Source organism: Rosa chinensis, chromosome 3 (genome assembly GCF_002994745.2).
Source record: "Rosa chinensis cultivar Old Blush chromosome 3, RchiOBHm-V2, whole genome shotgun sequence".
Classification (NCBI taxonomy): Eukaryota; Viridiplantae; Streptophyta; class Magnoliopsida; order Rosales; family Rosaceae; genus Rosa; species Rosa chinensis.
Genome location: NC_037090.1, coordinates 12,748,356 through 12,769,887, shown reverse-complemented (window position 1 = coordinate 12,769,887; position 21,532 = coordinate 12,748,356). Strand labels below are relative to the sequence as shown.

General features: G+C 38.7%; 4 protein-coding genes across 6 annotated transcripts; all 4 read right to left on the bottom strand.

Moving 5' to 3' along the window:
- Nucleotides 1-306: 306 nt before the first annotated feature.
- LOC112195362 (probable protein S-acyltransferase 16) lies at nt 307-6,078 on the bottom strand. 2 transcript variants are annotated; one of them, XM_024335776.2, is made up of 7 exons: nt 5,662-6,076; nt 2,406-2,498; nt 2,224-2,325; nt 1,858-1,935; nt 1,676-1,774; nt 1,403-1,498; nt 307-976 (listed from the first exon to the last, which is right to left on the bottom strand). In XM_024335776.2, the coding sequence occupies exons 1-7, from the start codon at nt 5,932-5,934 to the stop codon at nt 863-865; spliced, it is 855 nt and encodes a 284-aa protein (XP_024191544.1). In that variant the 5' UTR covers nt 5,935-6,076; the 3' UTR covers nt 307-862. The 2 variants fall into 2 exon arrangements, with proteins under 2 accessions (XP_024191544.1, XP_040373181.1); XM_040517247.1 differs by lacking the exon at nt 1,676-1,774 and having other exon boundaries at nt 5,662-6,078.
- A 1,014-nt stretch (nt 6,079-7,092) lies between these two features.
- LOC112193136 (laccase-17) lies at nt 7,093-9,775 on the bottom strand. The gene is made up of 6 exons (XM_024333173.2): nt 9,569-9,775; nt 9,337-9,488; nt 8,979-9,223; nt 8,747-8,875; nt 7,599-8,576; nt 7,093-7,446 (listed from the first exon to the last, which is right to left on the bottom strand). The coding sequence occupies exons 1-6, from the start codon at nt 9,701-9,703 to the stop codon at nt 7,316-7,318; spliced, it is 1,770 nt and encodes a 589-aa protein (XP_024188941.1). The 5' UTR covers nt 9,704-9,775; the 3' UTR covers nt 7,093-7,315.
- A 2,834-nt stretch (nt 9,776-12,609) lies between these two features.
- Nucleotides 12,610-14,581, bottom strand: LOC112191647 (aspartic proteinase PCS1). Its single transcript, XM_024331030.2, has one exon. The coding sequence runs from the start codon at nt 14,347-14,349 to the stop codon at nt 13,033-13,035; it is 1,317 nt and encodes a 438-aa protein (XP_024186798.1). The 5' UTR covers nt 14,350-14,581; the 3' UTR covers nt 12,610-13,032.
- A 1,844-nt stretch (nt 14,582-16,425) lies between these two features.
- Nucleotides 16,426-21,502, bottom strand: LOC112191646 (amino acid transporter AVT1D). 2 transcript variants are annotated; one of them, XM_040516095.1, is made up of 12 exons: nt 20,610-20,627; nt 19,872-20,513; nt 19,042-19,334; nt 18,621-18,835; nt 18,488-18,511; nt 18,204-18,384; nt 17,874-18,093; nt 17,553-17,688; nt 17,286-17,451; nt 17,135-17,178; nt 16,966-17,028; nt 16,426-16,849 (listed from the first exon to the last, which is right to left on the bottom strand). In XM_040516095.1, exons 2-12 carry the CDS (start codon nt 20,066-20,068, stop codon nt 16,754-16,756), a joined length of 1,635 nt encoding a protein of 544 aa, XP_040372029.1. In that variant the 5' UTR covers nt 20,069-20,513; nt 20,610-20,627; the 3' UTR covers nt 16,426-16,753. The 2 variants fall into 2 exon arrangements, with proteins under 2 accessions (XP_040372029.1, XP_040372030.1); XM_040516096.1 differs by lacking the exon at nt 18,488-18,511 and having other exon boundaries at nt 19,872-21,502.
- Nucleotides 21,503-21,532: the final 30 nt, after the last annotated feature.

The following is a 21,532-nucleotide window of genomic DNA, read 5'->3' as shown; positions in this document are numbered from 1 at the left end:
TGAGTGAATTTCTAGTTTATGAGTGTGATTCTCTCGATTTGTTTACCTCAATTTAGTCGTATTAAGCACGCTATTAAAATCTCGCGTTCATCCCCCACCCACACAATGAGGGTGGATGGAAAGACCACAAAATTACTCTCTAACAACTATGCTTTAAAAGTTGCGCAAAAGTGATTTTGGTTGTCCAGTTTCATACTTGTACCTGACCTGTCAATGGTACAACTTGTAGAAAATGTTGGAAAGTGTGTATCAAAATCTCTTGCGAACTTAAAACCAAAATATATAACTGAGAGATGACAATTTGGATTTGATCCTCAAACTTTATAGCATCAATTGAACACAACGATTCTGAAAACCAATAAGTGAACCATCGTTTCCATTATTGTTTCATGTTACAAAGGATTACAACTCTTCTAAGTTACACAGGCAGCCCCGTCTCCTCTACATAATGTTAAGCTGGAATGCTGATACCCTCTCTGTACAAACCTATCAGCTGAGACCATTTTGTAAAGTGTAAACTATAATTTTGGAGTAACTACCCGAACAAAAGGAGAAATATCTTTTGTCTAGTTTCTCAAAGACTGACTAGGTTTGGCTATGGACAAGGAGTCAAGGACCCTATACTCCATTGCTTCCATAAAATCGTGCTACTTGAAAGGAAACAGTTTCAGGATCCCCAAGACCGTGATTTGCATTAGTAGGAGACAAAGAAAAGCCCTTTTCTTGTTTTGGAGCGACTCCAAGGAGGACATTTGAAAAGGACTGCCAGACATCACCGCACGACATCAAACCCTATATAATCCATCACACTAGGCAAGCCTTTTCCTACCAATGCACTCCAAGATGATGGACCAAGAAAATTTCATTTTGACGTTGAACCACTGGAAGGGTAATCGTAGGCTGTACGAAAGCGAAGTCCTGATCCAATATGTCCTGATGTGGGGAGTAACCAACTAAAGATATTTGGACCCAGTACCTACAGCAGTTTAGACATGACTAGAATGTAATGGATGCCCAACACAAAAGATAAATCCCTGATTCATAAGAGATAACATTCCACCCCAAAGAGACACAAGAAATATATAAATACAGAATGAATAGAATGTACTGAAAGCTAATGCCTTTAAGAATGTGCAAAGACATTTGCTGGAGCTTTCGTGCATTTTAGGTGCACAGCAAGTTTGTTTGTGTGTGTGTGGTGGTGGTTTTTTTTTGTTGGGGTGTAAGGGCGGAGGAGGAGGAGGGGGAGGGGGTGGTGGTGGGGGGCGACAGTGCAGAAATTACAAAAATAAGAACTTATATCAAGTAAAGTAAACACTAATCAAAAGAAGCAGTCCCTTCACCCATTTAACAACAGAGCACAGATACTTTGATGAGCAAAAGGAAAGAGTAAGGGAAATACCATTGACAAATTTTGATAGGTACCAAGATCATATGGATGTGAATAGATTTGTCCTCCTTTCTCTGCAAGCCACATAGCTCTTACCCCTTCATGGTACTGTTAGAAAAATAGATATAAGTGCCAATGAATTAGTGGTGCAGATTTCTAAATCAGGTTGCAACCAAACAGCTGAACCATTAAAAAATTTATTCCAAGATAAATTACAATTAATCTTGGAATAAATTTTCAATTGATCATAATAGAATGATAGACAATTTAGTAATTCCTAATAACCTCAATTGTGGTCTTGTTTTGCAAAATGAGGTAGATATGCCAACCTAATAGAACACTCAGTGCTACACACAAGGGAAATAGCAATAGCCCAGAAATGATCTGAAAACAAATATAAAAAGAATAAACATAAGCAAATGGTAGTGAATGCATGGCTAAAACATAATGCCGAAGGGTAACCTTACATATACAGTTGTAAAAGAGTCTGCACTTTGCTCCTCATCCTTTTCAAAATCATTAGCCAGACTACCCAATAGCAACACCTGAAAAATTGTAAGCCCAGAACCAATATTGAAAATAATGACAATAAAATACAAAAATCATCTTAAATTTATCATGTTTTCACTAAAAAGTTAGCCGCATCTCATTAATATAAGCTCAAAACGCATAGTTTCCACTTTTAATATAGGAAAAGAAATTATCTGGCAGTAGATGTGTTTAATGTTGACCAAACACCACCCCACACACACACACCAAATTTTTTTTTTTGAATTACCGCATGGTAAGAAAAAAGAGTAAAATGACCAAGTCAAGGAAAATAAGTAATTTACCAGGGAATATAGGCATGCTATAACAGCATACACAACGAACACAAAGAAGACCTTATAGTTTGCATGGCCGACGCAATTATTAATCCATATGCAATGATGGTCCTGGCAACCAAGAGGCAGTACTTGTACTTTAATAGATTATCCAGGACATCCAAGAAAATTAACTACACAGATAAGCCTACCATTCGTAAAACGCATCTCTTGCATACACGACAATGATGTGCACGAGCTGGCTTATAGTGAGAACACTTTTGGCAATATCTCAAATCCCCTCCCTGCAAAGTCATTCCACCCAACAATCATCTACTAGAAAAGACTCACACTTTGCTACAATCGATCCCATTGAAAGATTACTACAGGAAAAGATTCACAATTTGCTACAACCTATCCCATCACAAGATTACATGTTCCTAAGAATAGTTCCAAACTGTATCACTCTCTCTTTATTTTTTATTTTTTATTTTGGTGAATATTAACAAACATGCTGGACAGCCACTTCAGGTGAAACCTCTTATCAATTGAAAGAAGGCAATTTGATTTAAAAATATAATCTATTTATTTCCACGTGTACCTACAGAACATAATTAAAAATAATAATAATAATAAAACTGACACAAGAATACCAAATTGTTAATAAAAATAATGAGGCACCATATTGAGCGATAGCTTGGTAATCATGAAAGAACAGTCAAGCAGAAGTACATGTGGCAACAAAAGCGCAGTCTAGCTTGATAACTGCATACTATCCAGAAGAATAAAATTTTAAGTTTCTGTGTATCCACACCCAAATGGTGGACAGCATCAAACATCTCGAAGTTCATTAATGCTACCTAAAAGAAGTTGGCACTTTATGCAAATTAGAATGACTAGATGAACTAATGATAAAATCAGAGAGGTTAAATGTCAGTAGTTGAACATTGCTACAGTGTATGATCAGCCCTCTCACCCATATTTTTGTATTAAGTGTGTTACCCCTAGCCCATCTATCATGTATTGTTGTGCCAAGCTCATTTACCAGCCAGCATGGCTATTGTACAAAATGTAAGGGGTCCTTGGCTCCTATAGAAGGAGGTCACCCTTACCTCCAGTTGATGGCTAACTTCCTGAGCCAGACTCTTATAACTTGTATCTTCTCTTTTTACAAAGTAAAAATACCTCAGAGCTTCTAAGTAGACGTAGTAGCCCAATAAATCCAATTTTAGTGTGTTCTTTATGTTGTTGTGATCTTTATGGTTAGTGTAATGACTGTAATCCATCCCAACAATGGACACAACACATAAAGTTGGTTAGTTTCCAGATGTATATTTGCCATTGATTTCTGTGCCTCTCTATGAAGATCATACCTTGAGAATATCATACTTGGAGCATACCGAAAGATATGTACTATAAAAAGTTGGTATTTTCTGCAGAAAACTGACTGAACAGATGCAGCCAAGTCTGAATAACCGAATATCAAAGCTGAAAAGTAAAAGTGAATTTATAAGGACAGAATTGGTTAGTTTTCCATATATAACTTTTCAGTTTAGTTTTGTGCATCTACATGATCTAGCCTGCGCATATCAGCATTGAAACATACTGACACACACGTGCATTGGCCCCACTGATTTAACACAACGTCATTGCACTGTTGTCAGAACAACTGAACATGCATATCCAAGAGGAAGTGATAGAGAGAAGGGTGAGCAAACCCTATTCGACTGGTTTTGAGTCCAACATAGCAGTTTCACATTCATGTGGGAGATCAAAGATCATGACAATAATCTTAATCATGTATCTCATCCTTTCATCGAATATAGAAGCTGACACAAGACAATGCAATTTAAAGACCTGGAAATGACGAGTGCTGGAACTAGGAATCAAATGTCCCCCATAGCTTAGCAAACATTAAAGCAGAGGTTTGATCCCACTTATTTACTTACTCATCAACTACACATTTCTTGGCATATTTGCCAGCTTTGCCATAACTTGCAAAAGTACAAAAAGTTTTACTGTTTGAGGAACAAATGTTCACTTCACTGCAACCCCACTCATTAACACAATGGCATTGCACTGTTGTCAGAACTCAGAACTACTGAACATGCAAATCCAAGAGGAAGTGATACAGAGAAGAAGGAAGAGAAAACCCTATTCGACTGGTTTTGATTCCAACACAGTTTCACATTTCAGGTTGGTTAGTAGTGGATTCGCTTGAAAGTTATACACTTTAGGTCTTGGTAACAAATCATGCTTACATAGAAAAGAATCATAACCATTAAAATCTTGAGAGCGAAGTAAGCATTTGTGTGTCAAACAGTACAAATCTTTGAACCTTTGTATGTTATGGAAAAGCTGCCATATATGCCAAGGAATATGTAGTGGATGAGCAAGTAGATAAGTGGGATCAAACCTTTGCTAAGCTCTGCACGACATGTGATTCCTAGTTCCAGAACTTGTCGTTTCTGGGTCTTTAAATAGCATTGTCTTGTGTCAGCTTCTATTTTTGATGGAAAGATGAGATACATGATTAAGATTATTGTCGTGATCTTTGATCTACACACACTCAAATGTTATGATCTAGCCTGCGCATATCAGCTTTGAAGCATACTGATACACACGTGCATTGGCCCCACTAATTTAACACAACATCATTGCACTGTTGTCAGAACAACTGAACATGCATATCCATGAGGAAGTGATAGAGAGAGAAGAAGGGTGAGCAAACCCTATTCGACCAGTTTTGATTCCAACACAATTTAACGTTTCATGTGGGAGATCAAAGATCACGACAAAATAATCATAATCATGTATATCATCTATCCATGGAACATAAAAGCTGACACAAGACTATGCTATTTAAAGACTCGGGAGACGACAAGCTTTGGAACTAGGAATCACATGTCCCCCAGAGCTTAGCATCCCACTTATCTACTTCCTCATCGACTACATATTCCTTGGCATATTTGGCAGCCTTTCCATAACTTAAAATAGTTCAAAGATTTATACGGTTTGAAGAACAAATGCTCAATTCACCGCCTATCAAAATTATTTTCTTCCTTTTAAATCCATATTAATGGTTATGATTCTTTTCTGTGTAAGCATGATTTGTTACCAAGACCTCAAGTGTATAACTTTCAAGCAAATCCGCTACTAACACACACTCGAAAATGTTGTTCTGCTGATTCCCCTCACTCCGAATCAGCTCAGCTAAAGTATAAACAACTCCTGACTCATTGTCACCACAATTTACAATATCTAACAATTCAATCCAAAACCAAACACCACTGATTTTTTCTCGAGCCAAATACGATTCAGCAAAACATACCATAGCTTTATTTGATCAGCATTTCATACACAAAAAATTTCCATCAGCAAATCTTAAGCAAATTCAACCACATAAAATCAACAGAAAAAAGAAATGAACTCAAATTATATAGATTTCAAGAATGTGAATTTCGATACCTTGCGCTTGATCTCGTGGATAGGGTTTTCGGAATCCTCGACATCGGGCATGTACGTGGAGGGGACCCGACCCGGATCCCGGAACACGGAGATGGAGTAGTTGTAGACGCACATGGCGGCCACGGCGGTGAAAATGGCGGCGTTCATTAACCCCGGCGACGACCACAGACCGAACCACCGGTCTACGAAAATGAAGACGGTGGAGAAGTAGATGTAGCCGATGGCGACAACGACGACGGTCACCGGCAGAGAGAACCCGACGCTTCGCGCCATTTTTGTGAGAAAGGAGGGAAATTTCGTCGGAGGCGGAGGCACCGGCGCCAAAACGACGGCGTCTCCCGGTGGTGGGGGGTGTCGTTTTTTTTTTTTGGCTGGAAAAAAAATGCGGAGAGAGTTCTGGAGGTTGGTGACGAAGTTTGTTAATCTAGACTGTGGCCGTTGAGGTTTTAATTTACGGGATTACCCTTGAGAAGTTCTGTTACTACAAGTAGGACCTTTTAGTAGGTTATTGTTTTTGTTCTTCCTTGGGTAAAATGTACGTTCATCATGGAAGAAACAAACTCTAAAAGGGACACACCAACGAACTAACCCGAGGAACAGAAAGAGGTTGATTGCTGGCCTAATGGCAGCTACACAAGCAATGGAAAATGACTGATGGAGTCTCATCCAAGGAATGTCACAGCATAGAGAGTGCGATGTATTCTCGTCGAATATGATTGTCGATAGATTATATATGATTGTTTTTGTTTTAATATGTTCTTTTTGATAGATTAGTTTTCACCAAAACATGTAGTGTTTGATTTTTTGTGTGTAGTGCAATTCCTTAGGGAATGTGTGCGATTTATGTTTTGATATTAAAAAGTTATGTACCAAAACAAAGAAAAATATAGGGCACTTCAAACACTCACGATATCCTTAATCTTTACATAAGAGGTACTAAATACTAATGACTTTCAACAGTAGAGGAACACAAATAACAAGGAAGTTGACAGTCTTTCATAGGGGGAAAATTGATTGATTCTATTATCAAGAGTGGACTTAATTGCCTTATGCAGCTTGTTCTTCGATTGTTGTTGTTGTCGTCATACAAAACTAAGCAAATCCTACCGGTTGTTAGAGAATCATTACGCTTGCAAATGGTTCAAAAAAGGTTTGAGAAGTACTTCTGAAATTCATATAGTTTGTTTTTTCTCTTAATAGAGTATAAGAAAAATGATTCTTACAGTTTTAGACGTAGATTGTAAAAATCATGAATTTCAATGAGTGTATAGTAAACTTATAAAATAAAAAACAAAAAAAATTATTTTGATATAATCATTTTTTCCTTCTTATCTTAAGACTTTGAGAGAAAAAAAATGAGAGAGATATTATGAATGTGAGCATAAATGTCATTAAGTTGGAGTTGTAAAGTATTGTAATAGAGACAACTTGTACTTAGAAGGAAACAGATATTCTATATATTGCATTCAGTACAAGAATCACTGGCATTACAAGTCAAAACTCCCATCCAGTTCTTTCACAGGATAGGAAAACTATCTTGGCCTAAAAAGCCTTGGAAACCTTTCTAGTCACAAACTCTTTTTTAAGGAGCAACAAGACAAAACAATATGAAATTGTAACAAAACCAAACAAAACCTATGAGCAAATTCTGATCTTAACATTTGGGAAGATCTGATGGAGGGGGAGGCAGCTTTTGGTTGCGCCGCTTTCCGTCAGTGACAACCCACGCCATCTTCAATCCCCAGCTGGTGTGCACTTCTAGGTGGCAGTGCATAAACCAAACGCCTATTGCATCACCAAAGAGAAAGAAAGAAACAAAATCAGATTGCATGTATAATTAAGCTAATATATAATGTTCGAGAAAATCTGGACTAACATCTAACAACATAATATGCCGTATAGAACATTAGTTACTTGGCATATAAGTAATTAATTACCTGGATTATCGGCGAGGAAGCGTAGGGCAACCCACCCACCAGAGGGCACACCAACTGTGTTCCTCTCAGCAGGATCAACAAGGTTGTACTTTTTAGGGTCGTTTTTAGGATCGAAATTTCCAAATCCGAAACCCACCACAAAGAAATTGAATCCATGGAGGTGAAGTGGGTGGCTCTCAGCCCCAATAATGCTAGTGTCTTGCAGAACAAGCTCCACTCTAGTATTGAATGGCAGCACCACAACCTTAGTCCCACTGCTCAAAGCAATGTTGCTTGGTGGAGTACCTGTGTAGTTGAATTTGATTAATGGGTTGGCTGGGAAATCTGTGGTGTACACACCCTTTGATTTGTTGAAGAAGTGGGCTTGGAGAAGGGCAGTATTAGGTTGCACAAATGACACATTGTTGATTGCCGCGGCGACCCTGGTGTTGTTTGGGCCTGGGCAGTTTTGGTTCTTTGAGCATGAAGTTAGTCCCAGACCAACTGTGAAGAAGAAGTTTTTGTCCACGGTTTTCGGGACATTTGCAGATGGGAATTTGGGATTGGCCAAGCTGCGGATTTTCTTGTTGTAGTTCATTGAAAACGATGTGTCATTGAGCTTTGGAAGCACTGGTGTGAGAAGAGGCAGCTTCTTCTTGTTCTTGTTTTTGTTGTGTTTGCTTGAGACAGAAGTTTCATATTCGAGTAGACCTGTGGTAGTAGAGTTGTCAAAGGCAGCTGGGCCGGAGACATAAGGCCTAGCTGCCATGACAAATGTGGCATTTGGGGACTTGGATTTGGTCCTCAAAATGACATTGGTGGTCTGTCCTGGTGTGATGAGAACAACTTTGGTATTAAAAGGTTTCACATACACTGCATCCGCTTCAACCACAGTGAAAGTGTGATTAGCAATGCTGAAGAACAGCTCATTGTTGAGTGCAGCGTTGATCAAACGAAGCAGATAGGTCTTCCCCGGCTTCACCTTGAGCTTGTATGTATCTGTGAAATGAAAAATTGTACATGAATTTATTTTTCCAATCTGCAAATTGCTCTAATTTCAAATTGAACTATGTTAAAACAAGTGATATGATGAGGTATAATGTGATCAAGAAAATATGATCCCATATATATTACACGTTTCGATTTTTGAAGTGATGACAAATCAATACCTTTGGCTGAGCAGTTATACAATGGTCCTGGAAGACCATTAATGGTGTAGGCATCAGAGACATTTGGTCCTGACCCTGTTTGTAAACCTTGGTTGATCACTGTTTCTGTGTCTGCTTTCCACCATTCTCCTGTAAGTTCGAAACAAATTCCATTATCGATTAGTTGCTAATCTTACACTCTTAGTTAGTTGGGTTTTCGATCAAATTAAAATTGGGATCTTGAACTACTTACCAAATATGATGGGGACTTCTTTGAAGGGTTGGGGGAATGGGTAAGGCACATGCTTTTTAGGGAGAATGACAATAGGTCCATATAGGGTTGCCCTAAGCCAAGAGATGTGTGCATGCCACCACAATGTGCCTCTCTGGCCAATGATGGTGAAGTTATACACATAACTCTGCCCTGTCTGAATTGGGCACTGAGTTATATATGAAGGTCCATCTGCCCATCCACTCCTTAATTGCCTAATTCCATGCCTGTCATTAAAATATCAACCGATACTGAGCATTTAATCAAAGACAATAAACCATACCCTAAAAACTTAAACTTTGAGGAATGAGCGAACAATGCATATCAAGTTAACACGTACCAGTGGAGAGTGACATTGTTTTGAACATGATTGACCACCTTGATCACTAGCCTGTCACCTTCCCTTGCTATGATTCTAGGCCCCGGAAACTGCCCATTCACGGTTATAATGCTCTTCGTTTTACAAAGTCTCGTCACACTTTGAGACTTGATCTGCGCAAAACAATAAGCTAAAAACGTTAACCGGCCCTTGATTATATTTCACCATATCGTAAATGAAATGGAACACATACATTAAACTTGTAGTGCCTGGTAACCCGTGCATGCTTTGCCACTGCTAGCTCCGGTAGTACACAAAAGAACGTGCAAATCGCAAAGAAGATCATAGCCATTGACAATGCTGGTGATGCAGGAAGACTAGAACCCATTTTTTCTTTCTCTGACCTCAATTAGCTAGATAGACTGCTGAATTGGAGTTGCGTTGGATGAGCAAAGAGCAGATTGATGAAGCATTTTATAGGCTTAGTATGCATGTGTTAATTAGGTGATTGATATGGGTAAACCAATGCCTTCAGCAACCAAATACATGTTTCAAACCAGACGAGAGCTGCTGGTCAGGCTTTACTTTAGAGTGCTGATCAAGCCAAATTAGATTAATTAATTACTGTAAAGGTATGACTTGAAATTCCTGAACTGCCACTTGCAGAAATTTGAAACATCAACAGCTTTTTGCAGTTTGCATGAGCATTTATGTCAAATGAAGTGAGAATTAGATGAATAAGAAATGAAGAAATATGAAGCATCAACCTCCTACCGTTTATACTTGCTAAATAAGGAAAATGAAGGTGTTACACCATCTTTTTAGCTGTCATTTGTACTCTATAGTATAACAGCTTTGATGTTAATGGAAATTGATCTAATTCTACCCTTTCTAAAAAGCTGGAGCTCTTTTGGCTATTCACCAAGATAGGGACAATTTCGGTCTTGAGAGTGATTGCTCACAGTCACTTGTGGTGGCTGCTCTACAACAAAGTGGGGATGATCTATCTGTTATAGGGCGTATTATCGATGATTGTAAGTCATATTTGACAACTTTTCATTCTATTCAGATTAGGCATATTTCCCGTGAAGCAAATAGTGTAGCCCATAGATTGGCTCACTTTGCTAGTCTTAATTAACTGGATGATATTTGGTTAGAGGAGGCTCCTGTGATTTTCCAGGATGTTCTCTACGAGGATTTATGTACTGGTGCTCGAGGTCAAGGTTTTATGTCCCCCTATGTGCACACTAATATTATTAATATAATAAGTCAGGCGTGGGGCTGAACCTCTAAGCTTGGCTTGGTTCTAAACTCCTTTTAAAAAAAAAAATCGACAATGTTTGATTTACCAACGTCATTTGAAATGCAATTAACAACTCTATATAGCAGATCAATCAACATCCAATTTGGGAATTTTTTTTCTTTCCCATGAAACTAAAGATTGAAAAGGATGTTGTACAACTACATTAAAGGTGTTAGATATCGTGACAAATTTTTAATTCAACAGACGCATTCAACGTCCATTTCACAATAACTAATCACGTGATTAAATCTTCTAAATTTCATAATTTGAAAGTTTAAGTGATTGAAAAGATTTTTCATACAAGCAGAATGGCTTGTCTACAGCTTCATCCGGCCTCTTGCCACTTTGGTTGTAGCCTACCGACTCTTTTACTTAAAATGAGCGGATCTTGTTTTATGATTTAGTTAAGGTTTTGACATGTACTATTTTCCTTTAGTCCATGATTGCCTAGTAGCCTTCAACCTCCTACCGTTTATACTTGTAAATCAAGGAAAATGAAGGCAGGTGTTACACCATATCTTGTTAGCTGTCATTTGTTCAATTTTAACAGCTTCGATGTTAATGGAAATCGACATTGTCTTATTTGCCAATATTATTTTAAAAACAACAACCCTACGTAGCAGATCAATCAATATCCAGTTTGATAATTTATTTTTTCAATGAAACTAGAGATAATTGAAAAGGATGCCATACAACTATTGATAGCAGAGATTAGATAAGGTGAGAGATTTTTTAATTTAACAGACGTATACAACGTTCATCTCACAATAACTGATCACGTGATTAAAGATTCTAAATTTTGTGACGTGAAGGTTTTAGTGATTGAAAAAAGTTTCGATTCAAACAGAATTATTAGTCTATAGCTTCATCTGACCTCTTGCCACTTTGGTTTTAGCCAGCTGGACTTTTTTACTTAAAATGACCAACCCTTTGTTTGATAATTTGGTTGAGGTTTAGACACATACTATTTTCCTCTAATTTTTTTTTTTGGGTGTTTGACCCAAGTCACCAGAAATAAGTTGTTATACTCACTAGTAAATTACTTCTTGATAGAGATATCTTTTGAGTGAGTGACTTATTCCTAATCGTATCAAGGTCTTTTGAGTTAAACTCAATACCTATTGTTGTTTAACATCTTTTATCAGAAGGTAAATAGAAAATGACATTGGATTCAACTCGTCCTTCCTTACTACTGTACTAGCTTCTGTTATAATGTTGTTAGAGGTTGGTATTGTTCTTCACCTTAAGATACGATCATCATTGAAAATGACAGTGGCTGCAAGACCTTACATATTTAGGTGGTGATGGACCATCGGTGGTCGGAAAAACATAGCAAGTTGAAACCGGTCAAGTACCTTTTCTAATAATGAAGCACTTTTACCATGCCAGCCATTGATCGTGTTGGTTGCTCACTAGTCATTTCCTATTGAATGCCAACCAAAATTTCTGCTCAAATTGATTGTTCCTCAAAATAGTATCTCAACTTCTCTAAGCAATACCAAAAGATTTGACAAAATAAGTTGACAGAACAAAGTCATAAACAACCACAACCACAATTCAGATAATGCACTTCAAATCTTTGGTATTAAGGTTAGTATGATACTACCGAGCGATGTGCTTGCTGAATGCCCCTACTATCGCGTGCAACTCATATTTCGTCATTCTTCCTAATGTCAATGTCTTATCCATTTATCGTGGATTAAGTTATACTCTAAGATCAAAAATAATGCAAGAGTGAGTGTATGCCATTAAAGTTGTTTGGAAACGAGATGCTAGACCTTGATTCATAAGCATCATTGTAAAGAATATTAATAACGTTGATTGACAAATATATTTGGTCAAAAGTAAATATAATGCATATTCGCAGATACAAATGAGAGCAAGAGAAGGCCATTGTCTCTGCTCGTCTACCGATTCAACCATAGTCAAAAACTTCATGACGTATTTTTTTCGTTTTGACATATTTGGGTAATGATAGAAAATCTCCATTCTGATAAAGAAAAATCTTCATCTACAAATTATTACTTTATAACTATAATCACAGATTCACACACCTAAGCATACAGAAGAATTATGTAAATAAACCGTTAATTCACTTAACTGTTTATTTAAATAATTCTTTAGTATACATACTTCACGAAACTCAACTCTCACTACACATAAATTGGCAAAATAAATTTTTGCAACTCTTATTCTCCTTCTACTTCATCTAATCTACTCTTAGTAGTCTAGCTATCTACTTAAACACCAATGTAATCTTCCATGCAGCAATCAAAACCGTCCACACATCAAACCAACCCTAGATGATAGGCCCACATAATGACGACGATGATACAGTCGAGGACCACTGTAACTACCAAGGTCCTTACCTACACACAATCACGATAACCACACTGGACCGGGTCCGGGAGGAACTATACATTGAACCCAAATTTCTGACCCGCCAAATCACACTGCACCTCAGCCAATCCGATCCGAGAGTTATGGAGGTCAAATTCCATCCACACGTTCTGCTGGTGATGGTGACCAATAACAAACGCCTCAACACCCAAAAGGTCGGAGTTTCCAAATGTGAAGCAGTACAGCGAATCACTCCCTCTGACCTCACCCCGTACCCGATACAGTAACTGATTACCCGACACTTTCATCTCGGCGCCCCGAAACATTAGCGTCACGGAAGGTAACTGTGGCAGTTTGGATTGGTTCAACCCGACCCGGTAACACAAATCCATAGCTCCTTGGAAGACGAAGTTCGGATCCTCATAAACCCGAAGAATGTGGGCGGTTTGGTTCAAGAACTCGGTTCGGAGTGCTGTGTAAACCGGCCCGAGAAGGAAAGTGAACTGGGTGCCCGAGTCGACCATGGTCTGACCCGCCCCGGTATGGTCCGGTTCGAAGTCGGATTTCGGAATCGGGAGGAGCTTGTTCAAGACCTTAATGCCTTCGAGCTGGACGGTGTAGGCGACGCGGTCGAAGTACGGCAACGGCGTTGAGATTTGGATCAACGGGGTGTAGTTCAACGGCGCGACCAACGAGAAATTGGAGTCCCCGAGAAGCAAGACTCCCGAGAAATCGGAGCCCGAGATGCAGTACGAGAATTTGGGAAAGGCCATTTGAGAAACGAAGGAGAGCGAGCCGCGGTTCATGCCCATTAACCCGGTGTTCTTGGAGTCTTCGTCGGAGTTCGGGTCGAAGATCGAGTCCATGCACCCGAAAACCAGACCCGAAATTCCGGAGCTACCGATGGAGAACTCGTCGGCGGCGAGGCATCCCTCCGACGACGAGAAGTCGGCGTAGGTAAGCGTGGCGTGGCAGAGCTTGTTGGAGTCGCAGGAGGCGGGTATGGATAGGTCCTGGGTCCGGGTCGTGCAGGTGGGCGAGGAGCACGGGATGGGCTTGTAGGAACTGGACCGGGTCGGGTCGAACGTGAAGTTTCGGGTTCTGTTGCAGTTAAGCCAGGAGAGCTCGCTTCCGGTGTCGATGACCATGGAGACGTTCTGGGGAGGCGTGCCCACCGTGACGGAGACGGTGAGGGTCACATTGTGGTGAAATGGGAGCTTGTTTGGGGACTTTGGGAAGGACCCAGATGGAATTTCCTGGGTTCTGAGGGGCAAAATAAGTGAGGGGCTCTGAGAGGAACAGAGAGTGGAAGTGAGAGTGAGAAGTAGGAGGAGAGACTGGAACTTTAGACATGGGTTTGGTTTGGAGTTGCAGAAAATGCAAGCTTTCATGGCTTGTTTAATATAGTGGCTTTGAAAATGGAACGATGAGACTGAGCACAATGTGGAAGAAGAAGAAGAAGATGAGATATGAGAATTAATGAGCACAATGTGGAGTGTCTATTATTTAAGAGACACAGCGTGAAGAGTCTGAATGTTTTCAATGCTCTCTGATATACAAGACTCAGTCTCTGCAGAGGAATCTTGAATTTCTCAGGTTTCCTGCTCAAAAAATATCGAAGACGGTGAGATCCATTATAAGGTGGAGTCAAACGACACAGTCGAAAATGTAGTCTAGTAAGAATCACAACTTTACCGCTAAGGTCACTCGACAGAAATCACAGAATGACAGCAAAGTGTTACATAGTATTTCTGAGTATTAAAACTCCCTAATAATTGGTAATCGGTTCATTAATTTAAAGTGTTTTACACATTTAAGGATTTAAAGTGTATTACGCATTTAAGGATTCAATGAGATGACCTGAAAGGCTTGTTTGATCAAAAAGGCTCACAAGGTTCATGCTGGATGTTGACTCAAGAGTCTCTTATACATTTCCTATCTACCGTGTAAAATATGCTAGGTTTTGGGTTTGCGGCATCTTCTTCATCTTTTGCATTTACTTTGTGAAGATTTGAAAATTCAATTCAAATTATGATAATGATGGCCCCCTCGTGCTCGAGGTATGGTGGTGGTGTTGGCTGTAGCTCAGAAGAGAGCTTTGTTTAAAGGGAAGGTTACAATTGCACATGACATGACATTACTGGTGATGACTCTTCTGATTGGGAAGGGGGTCGGTGACTCTGAGGCTGTGAATTGGACAGCTATTAAATTGCAATATACCCCCCCCAAGGCCCCATGCAAGGATAGCCTATCTTTTTCTTGTCCTGCAAAATAAGGGCACTTCGGACAAATTCAGATATGGGATATCTTCAGGGACTCAATCTTGGACTGCAAAGGTTTCTTGTATTAGCACTCGTAGGACCCTAGGTACCGTATACAAGTAATTCATATTTATGAAAATATCGAATCTTCTTACTTAAAATTGGTAAAACACTAAAACGTCCAAACGTATAAGTTGGATATCGTTCCACTAGTTATGAGGTGAAATGCAGAAAGTATTAATAGAAACTTCGATTATCTTGAAAATATATACTATTATGAGAACACTCCATTAACTCAGACTTAATACCTGTCTTCTAGAGAGCAGAGCTTGACGTTTTGCAGCGGATAGAATCTCTGGCTTGGACTTCTGGCCTGAGACATAGTGCAACCCATAGCCCCACATTGAAAAATTAAAAATTTCAGTACAATTGATAGTAATCTCTGACCTCCACTCGACAAAGCAAGTTCCAATCCAATCAATTCTAACATTGGAGGGTTAGAGCTTAGGCTTTCACTTGGCAGCTCATCTCTTAAAATTTTTACTATACATTGTTTCAAATTTGTCATTACAAATCAAAGAAGCATTTACATATCTAACCAAAGATATTGTATGACTAATAACGATACTCGTTTAGATTTTAGAGTGCTTTCTAATATTTTCATAATGATTGTCAGTTGTTTGATGTAAATTTAAAGTCACTACAACAGACATTAACAAACCGCTTCATGCATGTAGAGTTAATGCTATATTTGCAAGTCTAAACTAAAATGGTGATCAAATTTGTGCTAGCAGAACATGCTACCATGCCACCATGATATATATGGATGATCATTTAAAGTTAAATACACCCTGTGGACTATTAATGGTGTGGTCAAGCAAACTTCAATTTGAAGAGTGGTCTATTTTCTTTGGACGTATTGTTAGGGGCTCATGTGGTTATGTCACATCCAATGCTGGTGGTGAGGCAGCCAACGTTATCGTGAGTGCTCTAACCCTAACGGTCCAGCGGTTGCACATGTTATGCTTAACTCTTTTAGGACAAGATTTTTGTGTTAATGCTATTACATGATTTGATCCAATTGCTTCAACCTTAATAACACCATTTACTGTTCGTCTCGTGAGCCATAAAGTTTAGTAAGCATATGAAATGACCAAATACATGCATTTCCTTCGCCCAGGAGGCCACGGCCATCTAGTCTAGCAGTTGTGTAAATCTTTTGTTTATAAATGAGAGATCTTTACATTGGAGTTCGACCGAAGAATAACCAATTGTTGTATAATAATAAATGAAGAAAACTCTTCCATCACATTCATAACATTTGCTTTCAGTATCTTGTCCTGTAACTGAAAAAGATCTTTCACTATTGGCTAATGGCTACTTGGCTAGAATACATGTGTAACGTGTTGATTAAAGGAAGAAGCACCCGCGAGAGCTCGTATACGCAAATCTCTCATTTGAGTTGTGATGCTATACGGTATGGCACTCAACCAAAGCAATTTCCAAGTAGAAATAACTAAGATACTGTTCCCTTTTAGTCCATTTGTTCAGCTATTTTTGTAATTGATGAATATGTGCCAATAATAGAGCACAACACCCCCAGCATTATAACGAAAACGCAAGTTGTAATCTGAAACATTAAAACAAGAAGCATTTTGAGGAAGAAGCATTATTATGACAGAAGCTACAAGCTTTCTGACCTATAACTCAAAATCTCAAAGGCAATGATCGAATATAGATTCTTACCTGCGACTTAGTTAATCTACCTTTAAGTAGGATGAGATAACAGACCCCTGGGAAGATAATAGCCTGCGAAGGAACATTAGAAAAAGGAACTTGATTTAGTTCCATTGATGAAAGTTTCTGCTATCTTTCTGTGTACATTACACACATGAATAAACTAATAATTACTTACCACTAACATTGCAAGTAAGGATCCCATCAATGCCATCACCGCACCTGCACCAGATTATTTTGCCTTGTGTTAATAAGGGATTCCATCAGGCACGTTATGTCATTAGGTTGGCAATCGAATACAGCATAATGTTGTAGTGTAGAATTCTAACCAAAGAATGGAAAGCTCAACGCTACGACCAAAGTTGATAGAACTAGAACTGTTCTTGTAAGGATTGAAGCCAAATGAGATCCCATCCAAGCTACAGGAAAGAGTTCTTCTAAACTCAGAGCAACGGGCGTTATTGTGAGGGCATACTTTGTCATCGGGTTCACAATCTGAATTTATAATTGAAAACGTCATTACCCAGTTGGATTTGGATTTAGTTAAAGAAACTCTTTTCAGAAAAAATAACCAAGTATCTTAAATCATATCATACTGTTGTCCAGACTGCAATTTTTGAAGCAACAAATTCTTCGGGCATGTTTAGAGTGAACTGAGACCTCACCGAGTCTCCAAACATTAGATAGCCACATATTGCTACCCCAGTATACATGAAGAAGCAAAAGGCACCACTGCATACATCAGAAAACATGCATTACCAAAGTGATCATACAATTTCTCAAGGATTTTGAGAACATTTTTTTTATATATTTCTCTTTCAGCAAGCAATTACATTTTCTGCCAACATTTTCTGCAATTACATTTTCTATTTCATACAATTTCTCAATTGGTGTTGAGATGATTTTAGTATGCTTACCAGGTTAGTAGAACTGCTGGAAATTGAGATGGTTTTCTCATAGATGTGTAGATATTTGGGAACACTGAATGACCAGCGTAGCCGAAACCATATATACCAATTGTGACAGACAAACCGGAAAGGTTTAAGGCGGATCCACTGTGATGAAAGCCAACTTGGTTCACAGCCCCAACCCACAGCAATAAAAAGGCCACCAGAATCGATGCACCTACTCCTCCAACTGAAAACATCGGTTAAAGTAGTAGAGTTTTTTAGATTTAATTAGATGTCCAACATATGAAATTGAAGAATAATAAAATTATGACAAGATAAGTGATCAAGATATGAAACCTGAGAGGTAAGAGAGCAAACTAAGATTTTGAAGCCATACAGTGGGAAGAACTACAAGAGTCGCTGTGATGGCAAAAATTTCATGACTTTGAAGATGGATTCCTGCAAATGCTATGTGGGTGTTTGGGAATATTGCCGCTAAGTTATCGCCCATCATCGTCAAAAACTCCACACAAGCACCCTACAAACAGAGTTATCCAGCTTAATTTATAATGCAAATACAATGAAAGAAATGAGTAACAAATCAAAAGGCATGGAAGAAAGTGAGAGTCTTTTGCACTTACATATAGTTCTAGATACAAAATTATCTGCATCGCCCAAAACCAAGTGTTAGTGTTGCTTCAAAATGGAGGAACAAGAGTGCCATCCACTTTGTGATGTGAACCAAGAATTTGTATAAATGTACATCAGACTTACAGATAGAATTAAACGGCCAGTAGAGCCAAAAGCAGCCTGGCCAATATCTGGATAGGTTCGGAGTCCGGGACAACTTTCTAAACATCGCATTAATAAAATTCCAGTATAGCAACATATCACACCAAACAATGCAAGTAAAATGAGGCTCAACCACCCTCCTTCTTTTATTGCATATGGTGTTGTAATAAGTCCCATCCCACACAAGACATTGATTCCTGCATATAAATGATAACAGCAGTATGAGTATGAGCTTATTTGAATGAAACATGCAAGTGGTTATGCTGTTTCAATGTTTTTATCTGAGTGCATGAGTAGGGCAGAGAGTAAGCTACAACATAACATGTCAGATATCTTGCAAGATAATGTTAAGCTACATAATGATTGAAAGGGAACAAAAACAAAGGAAGAAAAGAAAGGCTACCATTGAGTACAGCTTGTGAAAATGAACAACTATGTTCCTTTGGCGGTGGCAATTCACAGACTGAATTTTTTGCGGAGAGAGTTGGGGGAGATGATGCTGCAAGCCCTTCTTTTTCTAAACTTGCTTCGGAAGCAAGTAATTTGCTACTGAGCTGTGAAGAATTATCATCAGGTGCTTGTTGCCCCTTAACAAACGAAGACAAGGAGCTGAAACTGGGCCCTCTTGATCGCATAAAAGTAAGGGAAGGAAGGGAAGGAGGAGTCATGACATTGGTGTACATATCGATGGACTGCCTGCACATATTCAATCAAGCAAAAAGATTAAGAGACAACTTTCTATACATTATTCTTGTATGATTCTATCATGCTTTTGCTCTCACAACTTTCTTCAACAGGAGGAAAAAGAATTCAAACACAGAGAAACCTAGGAAATTGAAAGCTAAGGAGGCTCATTAATTAATTAGGAAGGGAGTAGAACCAAATAACTTCAGGGTCTTAGTGTGGCCTAGATTGGCACAAGCCTCTGCAACAAAATTGCCTCTACAAAAATATATGCTTAAAATGAAGCAGTTAAAGATGTCATTGATGACAGTAAGAAAAAAACAAGGACTAAAGCATTTTCCATTGATGCACTTTCGGTCACAACTTTGCTTCCCAAAATCCCTAATGATTCTGTTTTCCCTCCTCTTACAAGAGCATGTAATCCAATATATAGCTAGAAATTCATGCATATAAATGTCATAAACCAGAATCTTCCCTACTAATATCGCTCTCCGAATCAACAACAAAGTTATAAACATAACCAAGGGCATGGTTGATGGAAAGAGTTACCAGTAGCTCTGAGGCCATGCATTATTGTTAGGTGCACTAATGGCAATGCCCTCAGGTCTGCCTACTTCAGATTCAGTTTCGGCTTCGGAAGGCTCATAGTTGTTTCTGTGTGCTTGGTTCTCTTCATCATCTGTTAAAAAATCATCGTCCCCGCGCTCCGGTCCAAGATCCTCATCCAGCTTCGTCCAACTGCTCATTCTACTCCTTTGATTAACCCAAAACAGAAAGACTTAACACTCTCTAATTAACCAGAAAGAGATCTTTCTCTAACCTAAGAAACGAAGATGCTGATGCTGCAGAATCAACAAAGACAGAGCAGACAACAGTTACACGCCTACACGGGGCTAACAGGTTTCTGGTTTGAAATATGAAGCCACGTTTTACGCAGGTGACAGCGTGCATGTTGCTATAGGTATGTGGCTGTAAAGCCCTTCAAGAACCAAGACGCTACACGTGTCGGTTATTTCTTGACGCTGGAGATGAGGTTCTGGTTTTCATGAGGACCAAAAGAAACAAAGACCTAATCCTACAGGATCCGAACTTCAGGGCTCTGTCTGTGTTTTATTTGTAATCAAACTCGTTTCGTCATAGACGACTCGTAGTCATCATCTAATCATCAGTCTCGTCCACCTTCCCTAGTCACTGTCATTATGGACAGAACTGTTTCTTGAAAAACTAAAACTGTATCGGATCGAGTAGATACAATGTTCTATTTGATAAGCAATGAAGCTAATTTACCTTGATTTCTCTTTCTGTATTGATTGTACATTGCTTGATATCTGATTGTCTTGATTGTACATTGCTTAATCTTAGGACGTTAAGGTGTAACTGCAAATCTCCAGGATCCAAACTGATCAGCAAATTCATTGTAATGGCTGATCTCCAGGAACTAAACTGATCAGCAATCATGTATATAAGATTGAAATACATCAATGAGAAAAGTGTGGAAAACACTTTACCCAAATCTACTATATTATTCTGGTCTGTTTTTGGTGTTCTCTTATTTCTTTGTTGAGGCTATCTTTTTTAAATAATAAAAAAATATACTTATTGTTATCCAACTATCCATTTTTGTTGGTATAAGTGCACGTTGGTGCACTATTCTCTCTCTTAATTTGAATACCAAATGTTACCTCCAAGATTTTTTATTTATTTTCAAAAATAGAATTTTCCACATGTACCTGACATTTCCCAGATGGGCATGGTCATTTTGAAAAGTATGGTCTATGAATAAAACCACTAAAACTTTTTCTCATATACATTTTATGGATGACTGAATACATACATGTCAATACCTTATCAGTTAAAAATAAATAAGAAAGATGCGACATCTTGAACAAACAACCATCTATATAATGAAGAAAGATCGATGGGTGAAAAACATCAACGAGACATTTTGGCGATGACACGAAGGTACAACAATAGCCTTTCTGGGGGCAAGGGCGGATCCTCTGGCAGCTCAGGAGCCTCTAGGTTATAGTCCTAGAAGATTTTCTGGAGATTATATATAGTTTGTTTATAGGTAGTATTCCTTAAGGAAATTTTACTGGCTCCGCCACTGCTTGTTGGTTAATTGCACGAGTTCGCCTACGGTACATCACCATACCGATATATCAAGTAGACTTGTTCGATTTAGAGGTAGATTAGCTCTATTTTACTTT